The sequence below is a fragment of the Molossus molossus genome, unplaced genomic scaffold, assembly GCF_014108415.1.
Source record: "Molossus molossus isolate mMolMol1 unplaced genomic scaffold, mMolMol1.p scaffold_m16_p_14, whole genome shotgun sequence".
Lineage (NCBI taxonomy): Eukaryota > Metazoa > Chordata > Mammalia > Chiroptera > Molossidae > Molossus > Molossus molossus.
The window spans coordinates 85,656,343-85,677,684 of record NW_023425349.1 but is presented as its reverse complement, the minus strand read 5'-3'; the positions used below and the strand labels follow the sequence as shown (position 1 = coordinate 85,677,684).

Sequence of the window (21,342 nt, the reverse complement as noted above, 5' to 3'; positions counted from 1 at the left end):
TGTTGGGAAGGGAGGGGTGAAGGTACACCTGAGAAGGAGGTTTTGGTGTGTTGGGAAGGGAGGAGTGAAGGTACACCTGAGAAGAGGTTTTGGTGTGTTGAGAAGGGAGGAGTGAAGGTACACCTGAGAAGAGGTTTTGGTGTGTTGGGAAGGGAGGGGTGAAGGTACACCTGAGAAGGAGGAAAGGGCAGGAAAAGAGTAGGCTGGGCACCAAGAATGGTATTTTCAAGAAAGTTTGCCTAAGGCCGCTCCTGTGATTGTTTTCTGATTAATGAAAACATTCCAATAACAAAGTGAGTTTTATATTAGAGATGAGTATATTTATGGGTGTGGCTTTTAGATAGGTGACTTGATCTACAGTTTAAGAGTTACAGGTCTGGAGACCAAGTGGGAAGCTAGAAAGAAAACACATGGTCTTTAGCAGAAAGGTTGCCCCAGCCATGTAAGGAGGAGGTAGGAAAAGACAGTGGGGAGGACAGTGGGGAGGTTGGAGGTGGAGCTTCCTGGGGGCCTGGCCAAGGCTCTTGGTGGGAGAGTTCGGTGCCCAGGCACAATATGGCAGAAAGAGCCTTCAAGAGATGACAGGGGAGACAGGAGAAACTCTAGAGCAAAATATCTATAAGTAGATTGTTTTAGAGGGGAAGTAATAGAGAATTAGGATAGAAAGGATGGTGATAACATGCTTTTTAAGATCCAGTCAATGGAAGGACTCTCTTCCCCAAATCCAACCCCCTTTGAGTATGACACTCAGAGTCAACTCTGCCTGCAACAAAAAACACGACTTCATAAAGTTATCATTCTTAAATTTTCTGAGATCAGTCTGATTTCAGACACTCAGTCCCATTGTTGGACACTATCCTGCTTGGGGTTCAGAAGTTACCATCTCTGTGTCCATACAAATGTCCTCTGCCATATGGTGTGTAAAGCCTTTTAAATGCAAATTACACAGGTAGGAACTCTTCTTACTGACCCTTCCTGTGACGTTGCTTATGTTCCTGAGTTTCCTTTCTTGTTTAATAACTTCATGATTCATTTTATCACTTGAGCCAGAAACCTAAGATAATTCTGTTATCTATTTCGGGATAACAAATTACTCCAAAACTTAACAGATGAAAAGAATAAGTATTTACTATTTCATAGTTTCTGAGGAATCCAGGGGCATCCTAGGTTGGCCCAGGATCTCTTACAAGGTTGCATTCTGCTGGGGTGCAGGCATCTCAGGGTTTGACTGGAGCTGGACGATCCTCTTCCAAACTCACAGGCATGACTGTTGACAGCCTGCAGGTCCTCACTGACTGTGGGCTGGAGGTCTCAGTTTCTACCGTGTGGGAGCTCCATAGGCTCCTAGCGTTTCTCATGGCATGGCAGCTGGATTTTCCCCAGAGTAAGTGATGAGAAAGAAAGAGAGAGGGAAAAGTACCCCTAAAACAGAAGCCACAGATTTTTAAGTAATCTAACCTCAGAAGTGTTATCTGCCATCTCCTATTGGTCACGCAGACTAACCCTTGTACGGCATGTGAGTATAAGGAGGCAGGGGTCACTGGGGACCAACTTGGAAGCTGGCTACCTCAGAGGCCTTTCTTTCCTTCTCCCTTTCCTTCAGCAAATCACTAAGTCCTCCTGATTCTTCCTCTGCAGTGTTTCTCAGATATTATCTCATCTCAAATCTAATTGTTTCTTCTGAGAAGAGGTGTGAAGACTAATGGAGGAAGACTTGGGGATCATGTACCTCAGGGAACAGGTGGAATGCATAGTAATATGCTAGCATGGCCTCCAACCCAACCTTCTAGGGAGAAGGAGAGCAAACCTCTTGACAAGCCCTTATTTGAGGGAGGATTTGTTTTCTGTGCAGAGAAGGGAAGACCTGTAACACCAGAGTCATCCTGGGGAAATGAGGTGCTGAGCACAACAGCAAGAGAGCACAGACACTTTTAGACTAGTCTGAGCACCCTAGAACTTAAGACCATAATACGGGACAGCCCCCACCCCCCTTTGTGTGAGGCAGAGAAAGTCTTAGGAGATCCCTAGGCAAGGACCTGCTATTTCCCCGTGGGCATCACAAATAAGTTTAACTCCACAAGTCTACTTAGAACCGGCTTCCTAGAGCTCTTGAACCGAGAAAAACTGGGTCCATTCTGCGTCAGTGAGAAAGAAAGCCTTGATCTCAAGGTCTGCCACTGTCAGAGGAAGAAGAGTTATGCCTACCATTTGGCCACTGGGAATACACTTTGTTTCTACTAAAAATACTTGCTTTTCTTTTTTCGGACCCTTCTCTAAGATGGGCTTTGGGGAAAAGACAAAACACTTAATAGGTAGAATTATCAGAACCAGGCATGCTTGACCCAGCCTGGCTGAGCTCCTTGAGCTGCTATAGCATACCTCTCCCCACAAATCTCCCCCCACCAGCCCTACCTGGAAGGAGGCACCTCATTAGGTTCTCAAACAGCCTGAGGCTGGACAGTTAACTAAGGCTTGTTGAAACTGATGGGAGATTCTGGGTCTTCTGTGAAATTGTGTCCCTGGATCTGTAAACTTGGAATACAGAATCATAGATTTATGGACCCAAACAGACAATCGAGGTCACCAACCTTTGTCCCATCCTCATTTTATATGTGACTCCGAGAGGTCAGAGTCATTTCCATGGTCATCTGGGGATTGTATACCTAAGGGCGCACACACACGTCAAACCTACCAGGAAGTGCTTACAGCTATTTTTGAATTTGTCTAGTAGGTCTTCCGATTTCTACCGGAAGGCCCTAAAAAAAACCTACCAGGAAATGGAAGATAAGTCATTTAATGAGTTGGAAACCCAGGCAGGACTAAAGTCTTCTGAATTTCTGATCTTTCCCTGCCCCATTGTCAAACCTGTGAGTTACCATGTACACTTCTAGGAAGGTAGACTGCACCTGCCTGTCTGCCCTAAGGTCCATTTTCTGCTCTTACTGTGATCTCTGAATGACCAAGCATCTCATTACACTAGGCTCCCTTGTCTTCCATTTCCTGTAGGTTTGACCAGTGTGTGTGTGTGTGTGTGTGTGTGTGTGTGTATTGGGGTGGGGGGTGGGGTGAAGGCACTAGTAGAAAAATTTGAGAACAGGAGTTGTCAAGAAACAAAATATTGCTTCTCCCCTCCCTGCTTCCTTTGGTATCTCCAACAGTGGCCAAGCCTCCTCTGGTCCCAGTACACTTTAGCAGTCCACACTGTGACTCTGGCTTCTGCTGGATGGCCCAGTAACACCAGCTTCTCCAGCTCAAGGAGTCACAGCTACTTACTGCTGTGCTTAATCTCTGGGTTGCCTCACTGTCTGTTTGGCTTCTCAGCTCTTCTAGCACCTGTATAACTAATTCCCTCTATTAAATTATCTCTGTTTGTTAAAACTGAGGCTATTTTCTCTTTTCTTGTCTGGACCCTGACTGATAGAGTGGGACTATCATTCTGTGTGTTCTTGCACATTTTAGGAACACAATAATTATTAATCATAGTAAAGCAAAAAGTGGAAGCCTTTTCCTAAAACTTTCGTGATGGTCTACACTGTGGTGTCAAAAGAATGTATTCCTTTGATCTCATTGATCTTTTCCATCTCTGTCAACTGTGACTTAATCATGGAAGAGATATTTCTTGGTATGTGTGGGTTTGTATATTTTAACTGTAACAGAATGAGCACTAATGTCATGCCGTTGGTTTCCTACACTTGCTTTGGTAACAACTACACTTGGCCTTCCTGTCACAGCCTGGTTGTTGTGACCTATAGTCCTGTTTACATGCCAACCTCTGTTCTTGGCTTTCACACAAGGATTCCCACAAGGGTGCTATTTGAGATGGTGGTTTCCAGATTGGGGTATCTGCCCGCCAGCACTGGATTTGAGACCACCAGCTTGTTTTTCCAAGCATTAATGTCTCAGTGATCTCCAAACATATTTTCCGTTCCAGAATATTTTCCAAGTTTTGTAAGAATGTCTCTAAAGCTTTTTTCTTTTAAAGGAGTAAGGTTAGCTTAAGGGGAGGGGCAAGGATAATATAAATTTTAACTTGGCAGACTAGTGTTTAAAATTGTAACCAAAAAATATTTTTCCCTTAAAAAACAACTCTCTTTACATATTTAAGTAATTCGTTTGGGAGAAATTACCACTTAGGCAGCCCTTGGCAGTTTCAGTTCAAAATGCTTTGAAACCAGTCAACTACAAAGCCTCAAATATTTTTTCTTTGCAAGTTCAACTTAACCTTCTCTGCCACGGTGATGAGAAAAGTGACAACTTATTTTAAAGATTCTCTCCCTTTGTTTCTTTGTCTTTCTTTTGCAGGCCATGTGTTTATACTATGGGATCTCCTATAAACAACAGGGCCCTTTTTCCATGCCAGGAGCCACCCGTTGCCATGTCAACATGGCAGGCCACAGTCCGAGCATCTGCATCTTTTGTTGTTTTAATGAGTGGGGAAAATTCTGCCAAGCCAACACAGCTTCGGGAAGGTACTGTACATGTGTTCCTGCTTCTTTATGTATCGCACACATGCTGGACATAGGAACCCAATACACAGTGTTTTTCGCAGCTTTAAAGAGCTCCTTTATTAGCTGGGTTGGACTGAACATACTAGAAAACATCCTGCCAGAGAAAACAGCGGGGAGGACGAGAGGGCTTTTGGGAGCCTGGGCATGGCATGTGGGACTCTCCATGCCAGACTTATCAATTCCTAGATGATTTCAGCGGTTGCTTTGACCTGGTGGTTTGTGGCCATAAGTGGGTGGTCTTGGTTGAAGACTTTCTGGGCAGGCAAGTGTGTCATGGAAACACCGTTACAGCAGAGTTGTCTGTGGTTGGGTCGTGGGGCCTGCACAGGGTGTTCTTTAAGCCGAGTGATAGTGCTACTGTGGGCCAGCCCACGAGAGCTGTCCTAGTCAGCCTGTCTCAAACGCGGTTTGCCCACGGAGTTCTGTGCAAAGGTGTGGGAGAAAGGAGGAAGGCAAGCCAATGCTGCGTCAAGGTTCTGTCTGAGAATCACGTGATTATTGCAATAATTAACTCTTTCAGTTGCGAGCCTGAGCATGTGATGCCAGGTAAAATTTTTGTATTATATTTCTTCATCTAAAATATGGTGTCTCCTCTCACATACTTATAGAAACTTTAAATTTTACAGAAAATTAAAGGTAATAAAATTAAATAATTTTAGAGAAAATGGTTGCTGACATTTTGTTGCATTTCCCTTCAGTATTTAAAATCTGTACGTGTGGACGTATTGTCATTTCAAAATTGTTGTCATAGCACATAATGGGTTTTTTTTGATGTTGTTGTTTTTTTATCCTCACCCGAGGACATATTTTTGTTTTTTGTTCAGATAGAGTAGGACGGAGAGAGAGGAAGAGAGAGAGAGAGAGAAACATCAATGCGAAAAGGACACATCGAGTGGTTGCCATCCTCACGACCCAACCAGGGCTGGGGACAAACTGCAACTGAGGTACATGCCCTTAGCAGGAACTGAACCCAGGTCTCTCTGGACCAAAGGCCAACACTCTAACCGCTGGCCAGGGCACGGGTTTTTTTTTTTTTTAACTTATGGTGTGTCTTGAATATTTTCCAGGTCATTAAGTATTTTTCAAAACTATGATTTTAATGTCTGCATAATATTTTATTGTATGAATATATCATTTTAACATTTTTGTATTATTAGACATTTTTATTGTTTCCAGGTTTTTTTCCTATTATAAAAAAAGTTGCATTAAATTCCTGAGGAGACATTTAGCATAAAATTAGAATTACTGAGTCAAAAGTTGTCAGCATGTGTAAGGCTGTTGGTACATGTTCCAAGTTGTTTCCCAGAAAGGTTGTACCAATTTAGTTGTACTAATAACACATTTTTTTCATACCCATAAGTACATATAGGGTCCCCGTTTCCCAGGAATTTCATCCATTTGATAGGCAAGAAAAGGTCTGTCTTTGACTTGGGTTCAATTATCAGTGAGGTTTTACATGGCCTCAAGTGTTTCTTAACTGTTTTCATTTTCTATCTGTTAATTTCCTAGGCCCATTCTTATACTGAGGCTTCAGTGAGGTTTTCAAAAGTTTGTTTTGTCTTTTCATTTGATTGACTCTTTAAAAAATAAAGATATGAATCGCATCATAGTTATGAAAAATATTTTAACCAGTTTTTAGTATGCCTTTTAATTTTATATAATGTTTCCGATTGATTGGAGAATTTAATTTTAATTTAGCCAAATCTGTCAGATTACTCTTTGAAGGTCTTTATTTATTTGATCTGAAATTTGTCTGTTTTATTTTAATTAATTAATTTATTTTTTATCCTCACCCGAGGACATTTTCCCATTTTTTTTGTTCAGGTAGAGTGGGAGGGAGAGAGAGAGGAACAGAGAGAGAGAGAGAAACATCGATGTGAAAGGAACACATCAAGTGGCTGCCACCCGCACGACCAACCAGGGCCGGGGACAAACTGCAACCGAGGTACGCGCCCTTAGCGGGAACCGAACCCGGGTCTCTCAGGACCGCAGGTCGACGCTCTAACCGCTGAGCCAAACCGGCCAGGGCTTATTTTAATATTTTTATTTACTTTAAAATTTTTTATTGTTTGAAATGAAAATTTTTAATCTGTTTGTAGTTTATTCTGGTCAAGATTTTTTTCAAATAGGAAATAAGTTGCTCCAAGATCACTTATTGAATCTTTTCTGACTTGTGATATCTCCTTTATCATAAACTAGATTTACACACATACTAGAGTCTTCATTACTTGGCTCTCAAAGTAAAAACAAGACAAATAATACATTTAAAATTTTAGTTTTAAAAATAGGTCCCATTTATATGGTTTATTTACAAATGAACAAAAGACAAAAAATTGCATTAAAGTCTCCTTTTTACTCCTAATTCCCAGTAACCCTTCCCCTGAGGTAACCAAAGTCACCAATTTCCTTTGAATAATATATTTTTTCCTCTTTTGTTGCACAGATTTAGTATGCTGTACATATTTTTGCATTGTACCTTACCCTTTAGAATAAATCTGTCTTACAGATAATTTCATATCTGAGCATAAAGAGCTTTCTCATTATTTTTATGACTATAGAGTATTCCATAAATGGAACCAACAGCTCTTGACTTCACTCTGTATCAAATAAGGAATTCAGTGGGCATTTACTTCTGTCATCTTCCCTCACCCACATTCCCCGGTTTTGATTAATACAATTGGGGTTTAGGACTCATATTATCTCTGTGTTTTGGTTTTGTATTATATGTTGTCTTCTAAGAGTTACAATTATTTTACATCTTCATCTAGTTTCAAATCATATTTGCAATCAGTATTTAAAAACTGTCTTTATTCTTGAGATTTTAAGTTTGAATCATCTCTCAGTTACCTGGGAAATGATTTAATTTTTTTTTTTCTAGAAAGGTGGATGTGTAGTATATTTTATGAACGCCCCCATATTTAGGTTGGCTTTTAGTTGTATTCACTTATGAACAATCTTTGGCTAGGTATAAAATTCTTAGGAGTTCTTTTTACTCTTAAACAACCATAAACATTTTCATTACTGTTCCTTAACATTTCTGAGGAGAAATCTGATAGCAATTTTTAAAACATTTTTTTGAAAATTGGATTTTCCTGCCTAGAGGCTCCTAGAATTTTTTTTAATATATATAATCCACAGCTTTCTAGAAAGAAGCTAGTTGTGGGTACCTTTGTTTTTAATCAACTTTATTAAAATCTAATTTACACGTAATAAAATGCACGCAGTGTAAGTCTTGTTCAATGAAATTTGACAGATACACCGATTCAATTAATCAGCACCCCTATGAAGATGTAGAACATTTCCATTACCCTAGGGCTCCCCTTTGCCCCTGCCGAGCTCTTGAAGTCACTCCTCCCTAACCTCACTCCTATGAACCGCTGATCCAACTTCCATATTTACAGATGACTTTTGCCTCCGCTAAAGAGTCATATAAATGGAGTCATTCCACGTGTACTCTTTTGTGTCTGGCTTCTTTTGCTCAGTATAACATTTTTGAAATTCATCCATATTATTGTGAGTGTTAATAATTTATTATTATTTTTAATCAGTAAATAGTAGTCCATTATATGAATAAACTGGTTTGTTTATCCTCTCACCTGTTGATGAACATTTGAATTGTTTTTAGCCATTATGATAAATAACGCTGCGAACATTTGTGTACAAGTCTTTTTGAGGATATAGGTTTTCATTTCTCTTGGGTAAATACCTAAGAGTGGAATTGCTGGATCACACAGTGTCTGTTTAACTTTGTAAGTATCTGCCAAACTATTTCCAAAGTGATTGTATCATTTTGTAGTCCCTAGCAATATACGAGAGTCCCCATGCTGCATGTATTTGCAAACACTGGTGTTGTCAGTCCTTTTCATTTTAGCCTTCCAGTTGGGTGTCTAATCCTCTCTTGTTCTGGTTTTAATTTGCTTTTCTCTGATGACTAATGATGGTGAGCAATTTTTCATTCGTGGTGTACATTCTTGAATCTTCCTTTGAAAACCATCTCTTGGAGTCATTTGCCCATTTATTTAATGTGGGGTTTTGGGTTATTTTATTATTAGGTTGTAAGAATACTTTGTATATTCCAGGTATAAGCCTTTTATCAGATACATGTATTGCAAATATATTCTCCCAGTCTGTGTAGCTTGCCCTTTAGTTTTTTATTCATACTCTATACCGATTTTCCATAGAAGCATTTTGTTCTTTAGTAATTCCACTATAGATTTAAATTGTTATTTAAGCTTTCTTAAAATCTTTCCTTATCTTTTTCATCTGTCTCTTTGTTATCTCTTGAACTCATGCTCTTATACTATTTCAGCCTGCTGTCGTCTCACACTTTTTTTTTACTGTTTTTTTTCATAGAAGTTATATCTTCTTGTATCATAATGGGAATACCAGTTTCCTAGACTGGTTTTTGGTTTCTACAGTGAATTGACTTCTGAGGCTTCTTCTTCTGAGTCCTTAGAATGATGTTTTCTTTCACCTTTACTTTGCAGTATTTTTTCCCATAGTGCTCATGGCTTTCCTCGCTGGTGTGTACCAATAGACAGCATACAGTCTATGAATTTCCCTTCGCTCCATTCACTGTCCACACGTGTCTGGTCTGAAACCTGCTGTCTGTTCAACAGATGAGAGGTGACTGGTGTACACAGCTTCTTTTTTTTTTTTCTTTATTGATTTTAGAGAGAGAGGAAGGGAGAGGGAGAGATAGAAATATCGATGAGAAAGAACATCGACTAGCCTCCTCCTGCATGCCCCACACTGGGGATTGGGCCCCCAACCTGGGCACATGCCCTGACTGGGAATCGAACCAGCAACCTCTTGGTGCATGGGTCAGTGCTCAACAACTGAGCCACACCAACCGGGCACTCACAGCTTATTTATCCAGGCTTTGGTGTGTTGTTGGCAATTGTCTAGTGGAGTTCTGCTGGATTCACACAGGCTTTATCTCTACCCTCCCTCTCTGGTTCCCCCACATGCTGAAACTGATTGAGTCTGAATCACTACAGTGTTGAGCTGGTCCTGATACCTGGACACCTCCAGCCTCATTTCTGCCTGTAGAGGTGGACTTGTGGTAACCACACCTCCCACAGTACCTTGTGGCTCCCCCCAGCCCCCACCTCACCAAGCCTATATATTTTCTCATTCATGGTTTGGCCCTGCAGTTCCATCGTAAAGGCTTGTGTTTGGCAGTGTTTCTCAAACTTGAGCATTATTTTTCTATTTAAGAGGGAAAAAAATCTCATGGTTTACCAGGGTTGATAAATTATTTGTATTAGAATGATATTTTAAAAACTATAAATGTTAAGACTAAATATAAACTCTGTATGCTTATAACTCTTACACATGTATAATGCCAGAATAAAATGATAAATTAAGCACAGATCAAATTATTAAATCAGTAAAATTCAAATGAACAGCTTAAGTTTGATGCAGAGATTGGTGTTTGGTTGAAAGATGACTGCCCTTCCCCCCATGAATTCTCTGCTCAGCCCCAGAAGGCTCTTCTGAGATCCTCGCTCCCCCACCCCCCAATGTTCCCCTCTTGCGGGAAGCTTTTGCTCACACAGCACACTGTGATGTCATGTAGCCTCTGCTCCGCAAAAGCATTGTCCCTGTGTCCATCTCTCATTGCATCAGTAATGACCGCGGCGCTACCTGTCCCTGTGCGGTCTAGTCCCGGTGCACACAGAGCTCTGAGATTGCTCAGCAGCACCCGGTCATCTCTGGAGAATCCAGTCGACTGGCCAAATCCAGCCAGTGCCTATTTCCGGAAATAACGTTGGAGGGAACATGGCCCTTGTCTGTGGCTACTTGGGTGCTGCAGTGGCAAAGCCGAACAGCTGCAACGGAATGTGTGGCGGAAAAGCCTAAAATATTTACTGACTGCCCCATCAGTATCTGTCTGTCTGTCGTTGTCTGTTTGAAGATATAACAAAAATTAAAGCAAGAATTGACTTTAAAATGTTTGTGGAAATTTTTTATGCCCCCAGGAATATATCTGTGGCCCTTTTTTCAGAATTACCAGTTCAGCACAGAGTTCAAATAAAGTGCTAACTGGGATTTGCTAATGTTCATACCACTTCCACCTTGTATGCTATCTCAGAGCAGACTTTACCAACACACTGAGGGAGGCTTGGCCGGAGAAGGAACCAGGCCTCATCCTGCGGTTCCTCCTGCAGCCCACACAGGGTTCATCAGAGGACAAGCAGGGAAGGGCTCACAAAGCTCTCTGCCAGTTCCAAAATGGCTGTTCTGAGGGAGGGGTGATGTCTCTGCACTCCTTAGAAAAAATGGTACGTGGCTCTGGCCAGTTCGGCTCAGCAGTTAGAGCGTCGGCCCACGGACCAAGGAGTCGCAGTTCGATTCTGGTCAAGGGCACGCACCTCAGTAGCAGTTCAATCCCTGGCCCTGTTTGGGGTAGGATGGGAAGCAACCAGTCAATGTGTCGCTCTCACATTGATGTTTCTTTCTCTTTCTCCCTCCCTCCCACTCTCTCTGAAGATAAGTGGGAAAATATCCTCGGTGGGGATTTTTTAAAAAAGGAAGAAATGGTACATAAATACAAGATGATACTACTTCCTTCCTAAGTCATGTTATCTAGATTGGCAGATTGGTCTCAGAGGACCTCCTCTCTTGTGCACAGTGCCCTTTAAAATGATGAGCTATCCTTGAAAATATGAGTGGCCAACCTAACCCTCAACTCACAGTTTCCATCACAGCACCACATCAGCCTGATTAGCACTTGCCAGGCATCGGCTGACTTCCTGAAAGCAGCGGAGCACCTGGGAGCAGCATAATGGAATGAGGCAGATAACGGGGACAGAGGCGACAGCCGCCCGTGGACCAGGCATGGAAACCAGAAGGCGGACCTCTGAGTCCTTGCTACATGAGGGAGATCACTCCTCCCGGCTGTGTGTAATAAGAAGGCCAATGATTTAGACTGGAGCCTGATGACTACCACAAGAATTTTATTAGCTGAGAAGCCACTATCCTTTCTTCAGGAGGGCGAAGTCAAGGCCGTAGATGTAGATGGACTTGTTTGGCTCCTTTATTATTTAACTTCCTCGGCATAATGTCATTTGGGCAGACAGAAATATTAGCCTGTGTGTTATTGTTGGCCTGTGTTCCCTGCCGAAATGTAGCCAATGTATTAAGCACAGAGAGCCAGTGCTTTGTCTACAGTAGGTGCTTAATACTTGTGGAATAACTGTTCTGTGTAATCAGAGAGAAGTGATACGTTCATGGAAGACGCGGTTGAACCACCACGGGCAGTGAGCGATGGCAGTGATTCCAGGGCCCTTTTTCCGGCTTTGCTTCTGATTAGAGTTCATGCCTTTTCTCTAGGCTCAATTGATTTTAAAAGAAAAAAATGGGTGTGGTACATTCTGATTTTCCTGTTTGGTAATTTTTTGGTTTAGTTTTTATTTTATTTTTGCAGAGTCTAATGTGGCATATTTCTATGTCCTAAAAAAATAAAATTCTCCACTTAACATTTTTCATGGGAAGCCTCAAGTAAATGAACAAGACTGACTAATTTAAACTCTTTCCAAATGTATGAGAAAAAGCTTATGAACAAGTGGAAGGTGTTAAAAACTATATGTGCCCTCATATAGGATCTGATTTCATTTTTTCTATTCAAAAGTAAGAGACTGTAGACATTACTTCATCCTGGGCAAAATGCTACTCTCTGGCCTGCCCAACAGACCAGCTCTCTGACATTTTCTCTCTTGGCTTTGTGTGGGAAATTCCAGGGGAAAGCCAAGATTTCAGGGTCCAGACCCTCCTGTGTGCAATTGAAAGCCAACTTTTTTTCCCTCTTGATGGCTCAAAATGAGCAATACCATTTAGACTGCTCCCACAGCATGCAACAGGAATTATGTATAAGGAAATGGTAGATTAAAGACATTTAGGAATGGTTATGATTAAGTGTTTTCACCACAGAGAATGCAAAGTAGAGAAAGCTTCTTGTTTCTGGCACTGTGGAAACTTTATTCTGGGCTAGCACACATACATGTGTTGCAAGGGGTAGGAGTACAGAGTGAATACATTCATCTCTTCTCTTCAGAAAGCTACTGGTGATTGGGGACTGTGTTCTGCTGTCACAGCTCTCACAAGGGCTCAAATAATGCCTAGCACTTTCTAAGTCTGTGCGGGTCATTCATTTGTTTGTGACTTGCTTTTGACTAGTTCTTTCTTCCCTTTCTAGTACTATACTTACCATAGTTGGCATACGGGGAAGTCGTCATGATTTCTTTTGGATATTGATGATTCCGGCAGGCATGTGTATACCAATTCTTGCTGTGGATTTTTGTCTTGGGCTTGATATTCATGAATTTTCTCATGTGGGTCAAGTACTCAAGTGTACCTGTGACCATCTGGATCAGTATGATTTGGTGTAGTTTGATGATCCACTTTGTACTTGTTTCAGGGTAACTAGGTTGTCTGTCGTAGGTCAGAATGGAGGGTGAGACTTGGAAGAACAATCCTAATGCCATGTATTCCTTTATCTATCTATCTATCTTTCTATCTATCTATCTATCTTTCTATCATCTATCCTCACCCGAGGACATTTGTTGATATTTTGTTCAGATAGAGTAGGGAGGAGAGAGAGAGAGAAACATCGACATGAAAGGGACACCTCGAGTGGCTGCCACCCGCACGACCAACCAGGGCTGGGGACAAACTGCAACCAAGGTAGGTACCCTTAGTGAAAACTGAACCCGGGTCTCTCTGGACTGCAGGCCGACGCTCTAACCGCTGAGCCAAACCGGCCAGGGCCCATGTATTCCTTTAGGTATTCATTAGCCACCAGGGAAAACCTCAAAACCTAAGCGGTGCTTGTGTCCTTGGTTCAGTAGGTGGCGCTCTTTTACATGGTTCACAAGAATGATCTTGAAGGTCATTCTCTCATGGGTCTCCTGCACCTTAGGCGGTACCATGTTGTAGGGAAGGAAACCCAGAGCCTTGCCAGTGGCATCAGTGTTCGAGAAGCAGTGGTATGACCTGGCACATGGCCCTGGTTAGGCAGTGCTGGTGCAGACCAGCCCAGGGCGTTCTTATTGCCTCCTTTATTCTGGTGCCAGCTCCTGCCCTTGAGCAACAGTGGAGAAGAACTAACTACAGACAGTCACGCCACAGGTATTCAGGAGGGTGGCACTAGCTCATAAAACCAGAATGTGTAGTCCTGGCATCTAAATAGTAGTGAAAGAAAAAGAGCTGGGGTTTGCTGAAAGAAAGACCCAAGCACTGGAGAAGGAAGCCAAGAAAGGAAGAGCTACTGAAACTGGGAGCTGTCCTTCCTTTGTATGTGCCTATTATATGTATTATAATAAATACACAAAGTTTATATGAATATACATTATACATAGTGTGTCTATATGCACTTATATATACACGTATTCCTATACGTATTGCTAAACACCTTTAATTTGTGATACAAAGATGTTCCAAAATAATGAAATAGCTTGATATATGGAATAGTTTGGGTAGGAAGTTCTGAAACTAAGAATATCAGCTAGAGAAAGAAACAGTCTTGAGGTAGGAAAGCATCTGGGACTATTGAGTAGAGAAATTTGATATGTAAGTAAAAGCATCTATCAATTTGGTGTTTCTGAATGCTTCATGCTGTTTGTCTAACCTACAGTGGAAACTTTTTATTTTATTTTATTTTTATTGTTGACACTATTACAGATGTTCCGTTCCCCCTGCCCTTTGCCCAGCTCCACCCAGCCCCCGAACCCCCTTCCCTCTGGCCATCACCACACTGTCCTCTGTGTCTATGGGTTATGCATGTATGTTCTTTGGCTAATCCCTTCACCTTCTTTCATCCGCTTTTAATAGGAAAAATTTAAGTGCCTGTTTTATTTTTCAGTGAAAATAATGACTCTTTAAATATAAGCAATTTGATGAGGTGCCTGACTTTGCAAAGATAAATCATCTGCCTTGGCCTCCGTGGAGCACAGTTGTGTGGCTGTGTCTGCTGTGTGCTGAAGGTTTATCCAAGACTCCCCAAGAAGAGGACAATGACTTTACATACATTTTGTATTTAATTTACTATTAGTGGACATGTTTGCTATGTAAAAATGACTACAGTATCTTGATGTTTTTCTTAAATTTTTTCTTTTTATTAAAATTATTTTCACAAATAATTAGGGAAGTTTTCATAGATATTGCATAAAAAATTCTCTCTCAACCATGAACTGACTACTCCACCATTTTCTTCCTTTTTACTTCTTTCCTCTTTCCCCTTAGAAGACAGAGTCTTCGAAACTATTTGTAAGACAGTGGTTTAAGTAGTAAATGAAGAAATTAATTATTGTAATTATTTTAACACTCTCTAGTATTTTCAAAACTAAATTTTAAACTGCCTCCTACGATTTGAAAAATGACCCATTTCAAATACTTATCATTCCTACAAAAAAAACAAAAACAGTCATCTTTAAGGAAAATTTCAGTCTTATTTCACAGATGAAAATGTCTGTTTGGATCTTGTAGCAGCTGCTAGTGTGATTATAAGAACAATATCCGAAATGATATGTCTGTCTTACTAGTGAGACAATCGAAGTCTAAGAATTTCACCCCCTAAAGAACTTCCAGTTTGAGAAGGTGGCATAGAGGTGTTTGGGAACTTTCTGAGGATGCTCAGAAGGGAGGCTAGCTGGGTGGCTACTCGGGCCTGCAGTGTGGGAGTGCCACTTCCTCTGGGCCCTTCCTAGTGTCCCCACCCCTCCACTCCCTGTTCATCTTGCTAATGATTCCAGGCCTGGCCCTGAAATTATCCAGTGGTGTGCTGGGCTTCTGGCCTGTGCAGAGGAAAAACTCTGGGTTAATTCAAGTACAGTGTGTTCTCTTTGTTTTGCAGCTGGGGTAGCAAGGGAGTCTAGGGCAAGTGGATTGAATCAAAAAGGAAAATGAAGGCATTCACTGTCTATTTCATCAAGGATGGCTCATTTAAAGTAAACACCATTTAAATAGTCTCCAAATGGCCCATTCTATATGAAGTCATGCAGCATGCCCCCTTTTGGGCTGTCATTCTCCTTTAAATGGATCGCTTTGTGTGCACTTCGTTTTAATGCCATTCAACCTTAAACCCCATATGTGGGCCTCATCAGGCCACAGGCTTCGGTGCACATGTGGCAGCCATACCTCCAACATTTTTCGGCTCTGTCTCCAGAAAGTCAGCCCAAGCAACAGGGGGAGGCAGCTGTAAAGATGACAGCAGTTCAAATTTCTTCATCACTTACTATGTGCCAATTACTATGCCTTAGTGATTTCTGTATATATTATCTAACCTAATCCTCACATAATCCTATGAGGTAGACACTGTGATCATTCCCTTGTTACAGATGAGGAAACTGATGCATCGAGAGGTTAAGCAATGTGTCCAAACTGGTAAGTGTGGAGCAGACATTTGAACCCAAGTAGTCAGATTCCAGAGCTGGAGCAAAATCTTTAGATACACTCAAAAGAAATATGCTCTTCATCAATTTTCTCTGCAAGGTCGGCTTATCCCAAACAACAGATAATCCAGAAATTATTTCTCTTTGTCTTCGTAATGAATGCTCTGCTTTCTGGGGCAGGATTTCCACCTTGTCATTTGACTTTTCTGCAATCTGGTTTGAAGATGAGATCAGGTATCCCCTGCGCAGCTAGCTCCCTATGGCAGTGGGCAGTCTTCTTGCGAGACGGCTCAGTGGAATAGTCCATGAACAGACAACCTAGAGCGATTTTCTACCACGTGAGGACACCATTCTTGCCCTGATAGTAGTGATATTGAAAGCCTCCCAGAGCACTGGAAGCAGTTGGTTGTCGCAGAGGTGGCATCAGCGTTCACCCAGGGCTGGGCAAGAAGCCCAGGGCTGGACACCTTTGAGAAACTTCTACAAGGAGTCCAGCCAGGGTCTTTGTGAAGTGGGTACCTGGCCGGTTCTGATGTGGCCCCGGCTATTACTCTGCCCCTATTTGACTCACTTGGTATCCTGAAAAAGTTTTATGCTTTAAAAGCTTGAAGTATGAAACAGTTTATTCCCATTGAGCTCTACTAAGTAGAGTAATTTTAAGAATCAAAAACTTAAGAATCTTGAGGGCTGTATAGGAGAAAGTCATCTTGAGCATTTAAAATATAGGTTTGGGTGATGTTTTCAATACCTCTCCTCCCCAAACAAATCCATTTTCTCCACTGTTTAACTTCAGAGAAGACTGGGAGGGAGCAATGACAGTGTTAAAATATTTTTGCTGGATTGGACTCAGATTCTGTTAACACTTCGCTATCTTACTCTCAAACTCCAGGTCACTCAAGGTTTCTGACTTTTTTTAGAAAAACTGCTAATCTCATTCCTCTCCATTTATGGCCTCCACTACCTTCCCCACATCCCCTTGAGTGTACGGATTTCTGATAAAGGTGCTGGGACATGATGTTGTTGGGCACTCGGTGAGGTTTCTCTAGGACCTTGTGCTGGCATCTAATAGATACCGCCTATTCCATTAGCAGTATTCTCTACTGAAAGCAGTTTCAGTTCCTGCTGTTTCCAAAAGTCTTATCTTCTCCATGTGCTAGATAGATGGTACAAGGACCAGAGGGGCAGCAAAAAAAAAAAAAAAAAATCAGGTAAAAAATTCAATGCAGAATGGAGGGAGAAAGCCTATTGCACATAGTATTTCATCCCCCTGCCCCCAATTTACTGAGCTATAATGACATCTAACATTGTAAGTTTAAGGTACACAATGTGATGATTTGATACATGTACTATTGTAAAATGGTTACCCCAATAAGGTTATTAACACATCCGTCACCTCACATAGTTTTATTGTGTGTGGTGAGAATTCTGAAGACCTCTCCTAGCAACTTTAAAATACACAATACGGTATTGTTAATTATACACAATACAGTATTGTTAAGAGTCGCCTCATAGTACATTACATCCCCAGAACTTATTTATCTTATAATTAGAAGTTTCCATCCTTTGAACACCTTCACTCATTTCCCCTCAACCTTTTCCCAAACCCTCGTTCCTGTCGGTCACCAACCTACTCTCTGCTTCTATGAGTTTGTGTTTTTTAGATTCTACATATAAGTGAGATCTCATACAGTATTTGTCTTTCTCTTTCTGACGTATTTCATTTAACGTAATGCTCTCAAGGTCCATCCATGTTGCCACAAATGGCAGGATTTCCTTTTTATGTCTGAATAAATTCCATTATATATATATATATCATATTTTCTTTATCTAGTCATTACTCTGTGGACAGTTTGGTTATTTCCATGTCTTGGTCATTGAAAATAATGCTGCAATGAAGATGAGATTGCATATATCTCTTTGAGATGGTGATTTCATTTCCTTTGGATAAATACCCATAAGTGGAATTGCTGAATCATGTGGTAGTCCTATTTTTTTTTTAATTTATCTTTATTGTTGAAAATATTAAAGATGTCCCTCCTTTTTTCCTCCCATTGACTTCCTGCTCCTGTCCCTCCTGCCTTCACCACACTGTTGTCTGTGTCCACTGGTTATGCATATGTGCATATAAATTCTTTGGTTTCTCTTCCCACCCCCCCCACACCCTTTATACCCCTTCCCTCTGAGATTTGTCAGTCTGTTTCCTACTTCCATGATTCTGGATCTGTTTAGTTCATCAGCTAATTTTGTTCATTATATTCCACAAATAAGTGAGATCATGTAATTCTTGTCTTTCTCTGACTGGCTTATTTCACTTAGCATAATACTCTCCAGGTGCCTCCGTGTTGTCTCAAAGGGTAAGAGATCCATCTTTTTTACAGCTGTATAGTATTCCACTGTGTAAATGTACCACAACTTTTTTAACCACTTACCTACTGATGGACACTTGGGCTGTTTCCAGATCTTAGCTATTATAAGCAGCACTGCTATGAACGTAGAAGTGCATATATTCTTCCTGATTGGTGTTTCAGGCTTCTTAGGATATATTCCTAACAGTGGGATCACTGGGTCAAATGGCAGTTCTATTTTTAATTTTTTGAGGAAATGCCTTATTGATTTCCATAGTGGCGGCACCAGTCTGCATTCCCACCAGAAGTGTACTAGGGTACCCTTTTCTCTACATCCTTGCCAGCACTTGTTATTTGATGATTTGTTGATGGCAGCTATTCTGGCAAGTGTGACATGATACCTCATGTCATTTTAATTTGCATCTCTCTGATGATTAGTAATGTTGAGCATTTTTTCATATGTCTCTTGGCCATTTGTATGTCCTGTGTAGGGAAGTGTCCACTCAGGTCCTCTGCCCATTTTTTATTTGATTGTTTGTCTTTCTTTTGTTGAGTTGTATGAGTACTTTATATATTTTGGAAATGAACCCCTTAGCCAGTGTATTATTGGCAAATATGTTCTCCCATACAGTGGTTCCCTTTTCATTTCGATGTTGGTTTCTTGTGCTGTGCAAAAGCTTTTTAAAAATTTTTTGAGAAATCTCCACACTGTCTTTCATAATGACTGCACTGATTTACATTCCTCTCAACAGTGCACAAACATTCCCATTTCTCCACATTCTTGCCAATACCTGTCTTGTCTTTTTTCTTTCATTTTAAAATCATTTTTTAAAAATTACAATTGACATACATTACTATGTTAGTTTCAAGTATACATCCCAGTAATTAGCCATTACATAACTTAGTAAGTGATCATTTCAGTAAATCTCACACCTGTGACTGTTCTGTAACTACCAATTTGTACTTCTTAATCTTTTCATCTTTTTTACCCATTTTCCCAACCCCTCTCCCATTTGGCAACTATCAAAATGTTCTCTGTACCTATGAGTCTGTTTCTGTTCTGCTTGTTCATTTGTGTTTTTGTATTTAATTGTTAATAGATATTTATTGCCATTTTATTATTTATGTTTATTTATTTTTCTTCTTTCTAAAGAAGTTCCTTTAATATTTCATGTAATACTGGTTTGGTTGTGATGAACTCCTTTTGCTGTTTCTGTCTGGTAAACTCTTTATCTGCCCTTCTATTCTAAATGATAGCTGGACAGAGTAAACTCGGTTGTCGGTCCTTGCTTTTCATCACTTTGAATATTTCTTGCCAGTCCCTTCTGACCTTTAAAGTTTCTTTTAAGAAATCAGCTGACAGTCTTATGGGAGCACCCTTGTAGGTAGCTAACTGCTTTTTTCTTTCTGCTTTTCAGATTCTCTGTTTTTAATCTTTTGCATTTTAATTGTGATGTTTCTTGGTGTGGGCCTCTTTGGATTCATCTTGTTTGAACTTGTTCTACTTCCTGGACTTGTATGTTTATTTCCTTCACCAAGTTAGGGAAGTTTTCTATCATTATTTTTTTCAAATAGCTTTCCAATTTCTTACTCTCTCTTCTCTTTCCTGCACCTCCATGATGGGAATGTTGGTACACTTGAAGTTGTCCCAGAGGCTCCTTTTACTATATTAATTCTTTGGTCTTTTTTCTTTTCATTGTTTTGATTGGGTATTTTTGCTTCCTTATTTTTCAAATTACTGATTTGATTCTTGGCCTCAGCTGCTCTACTGTTGATTCCTGTAAATTATTATTTTTTTCAGTTAGTGTATCCTTTGTTTCTAGCAGTCCTTTCTTATGCTGCTGCAATTCTCACTAAGTTCATTGAGCATCCTTGTAGCCAGTGTTTTGAACTCTGCATCTAGTAGATTGCTTGTCTTCATTTTGTTTACTTCTTTTTCTTGACTTCATTTTGTTTACTTCTTTTTCTTGCCTTCATTTTGTTTACTTCTTTTTCTGGAGTTTTGTTCTGTTCTTTCTTTTGGGACATATTTCTTTGTCTCCTCATTTTGGCATCCTCCCTGTTGTTTCTATGTATTTGGTAAACCTGCTAAGTCTCCCAGGTTTGGTAGCATGGCCTAATGTAGTAGCTGTCCTATAGAGTCCAGTGACACAGCCGCCCCAATCTCCTGAGTTGGACACTCAAAGTACGACCCTGTGTGGGCTATGTAACACTCCTCTTGGAGTTGAGCCGTGATTGCTGTTGGCACATCAGTGGGAGGGATTTACCCCAGCCAATCGGCTACAGGGACTGGCTGAGACCACCAACCATGGATGGTCAACTGTGCAGGGGCCCACCCTACAGAGCAGGACTTATTTCAGCAGGGTTCTGGTGCCCACTGAGTCCGCCTTTTGTGTGTGTTCTTGGTGGAGGTGGTTGGATGGTGATGCTTTGACATGGTCTGAAGCTATTGACTGGGTGCACTGGCTCTGTGGCCTCCCGGGAGGCGTAGACCATGGTCAGTCACCTCCTGTGTTCTGCCTGGGGCCACCAAGCATGAGCTGCAAAGCGATCTGCAAATGGCTGCTACTTGTGCTGAGCTTGAAGGTACTCGGGTGAGGCCAAGCTGCAAAGAGAGGCTGGCTACTGCTAATGCCAGGCCTGGGGTCACTTAGCAAGAGGTACAGGGCATACTAAGGCCAGATGCTGTTTGTTTGAGAGATCTTTAGGAAAATATGAAGCATGAGCCAAGACAGGCCATTCCTATGGAAAAGCCAGGGGAAACAGCTTGGGTGGGCTTGCAAGTTGGGCGGGACAGGGCCTTAGGGAATTACCCTGGCAGGGCAAACCATGTGAACCCTGTTGATGGAGACTCTGCCTGCTGACCCTGAGGGGAGGGCTCATCAAAGGAACAATGGCTTCTGCCAGCACTTCCGTCTGGGAGAACACTGTCCCCCCAACCCCACCCATAAGCTCTTGCCTGGGACACAGGATAATTCAGTACTTCCCTGTCTGCCTCTGGTGCCCTTCAAGCTGCTGCCCCAGCACTGGAGCTCAGAAAGAGTGAGTTTGAGTAAGTCTGTGCACAGGCCATTTAAGAGGAATTCCTGGGACTCC

At 41.3% G+C, this 21,342-nt stretch overlaps 1 protein-coding gene and 1 non-coding gene across 2 annotated transcripts in view; both read left to right on the top strand.

Moving 5' to 3' along the window:
- The window catches only part of LOC118629797 (aminopeptidase O (putative)), a 339,962-nt gene that overhangs the window by 23,141 nt on the left and 295,479 nt on the right, over window positions 1-21,342 (top strand). Inside the window, exon 4 of the mRNA XM_036261438.1 lies at window positions 4,303-4,469. Within this exon, the coding sequence (XP_036117331.1) occupies window positions 4,303-4,469 (167 nt within the window). The remainder of the gene's footprint in view (window positions 1-4,302; window positions 4,470-21,342) is intronic.
- LOC118630338 lies at window positions 2,697-2,759 on the top strand. Its single transcript, XR_004959581.1, has one exon. It is a non-coding gene; the product is annotated as a U7 small nuclear RNA (small nuclear RNA).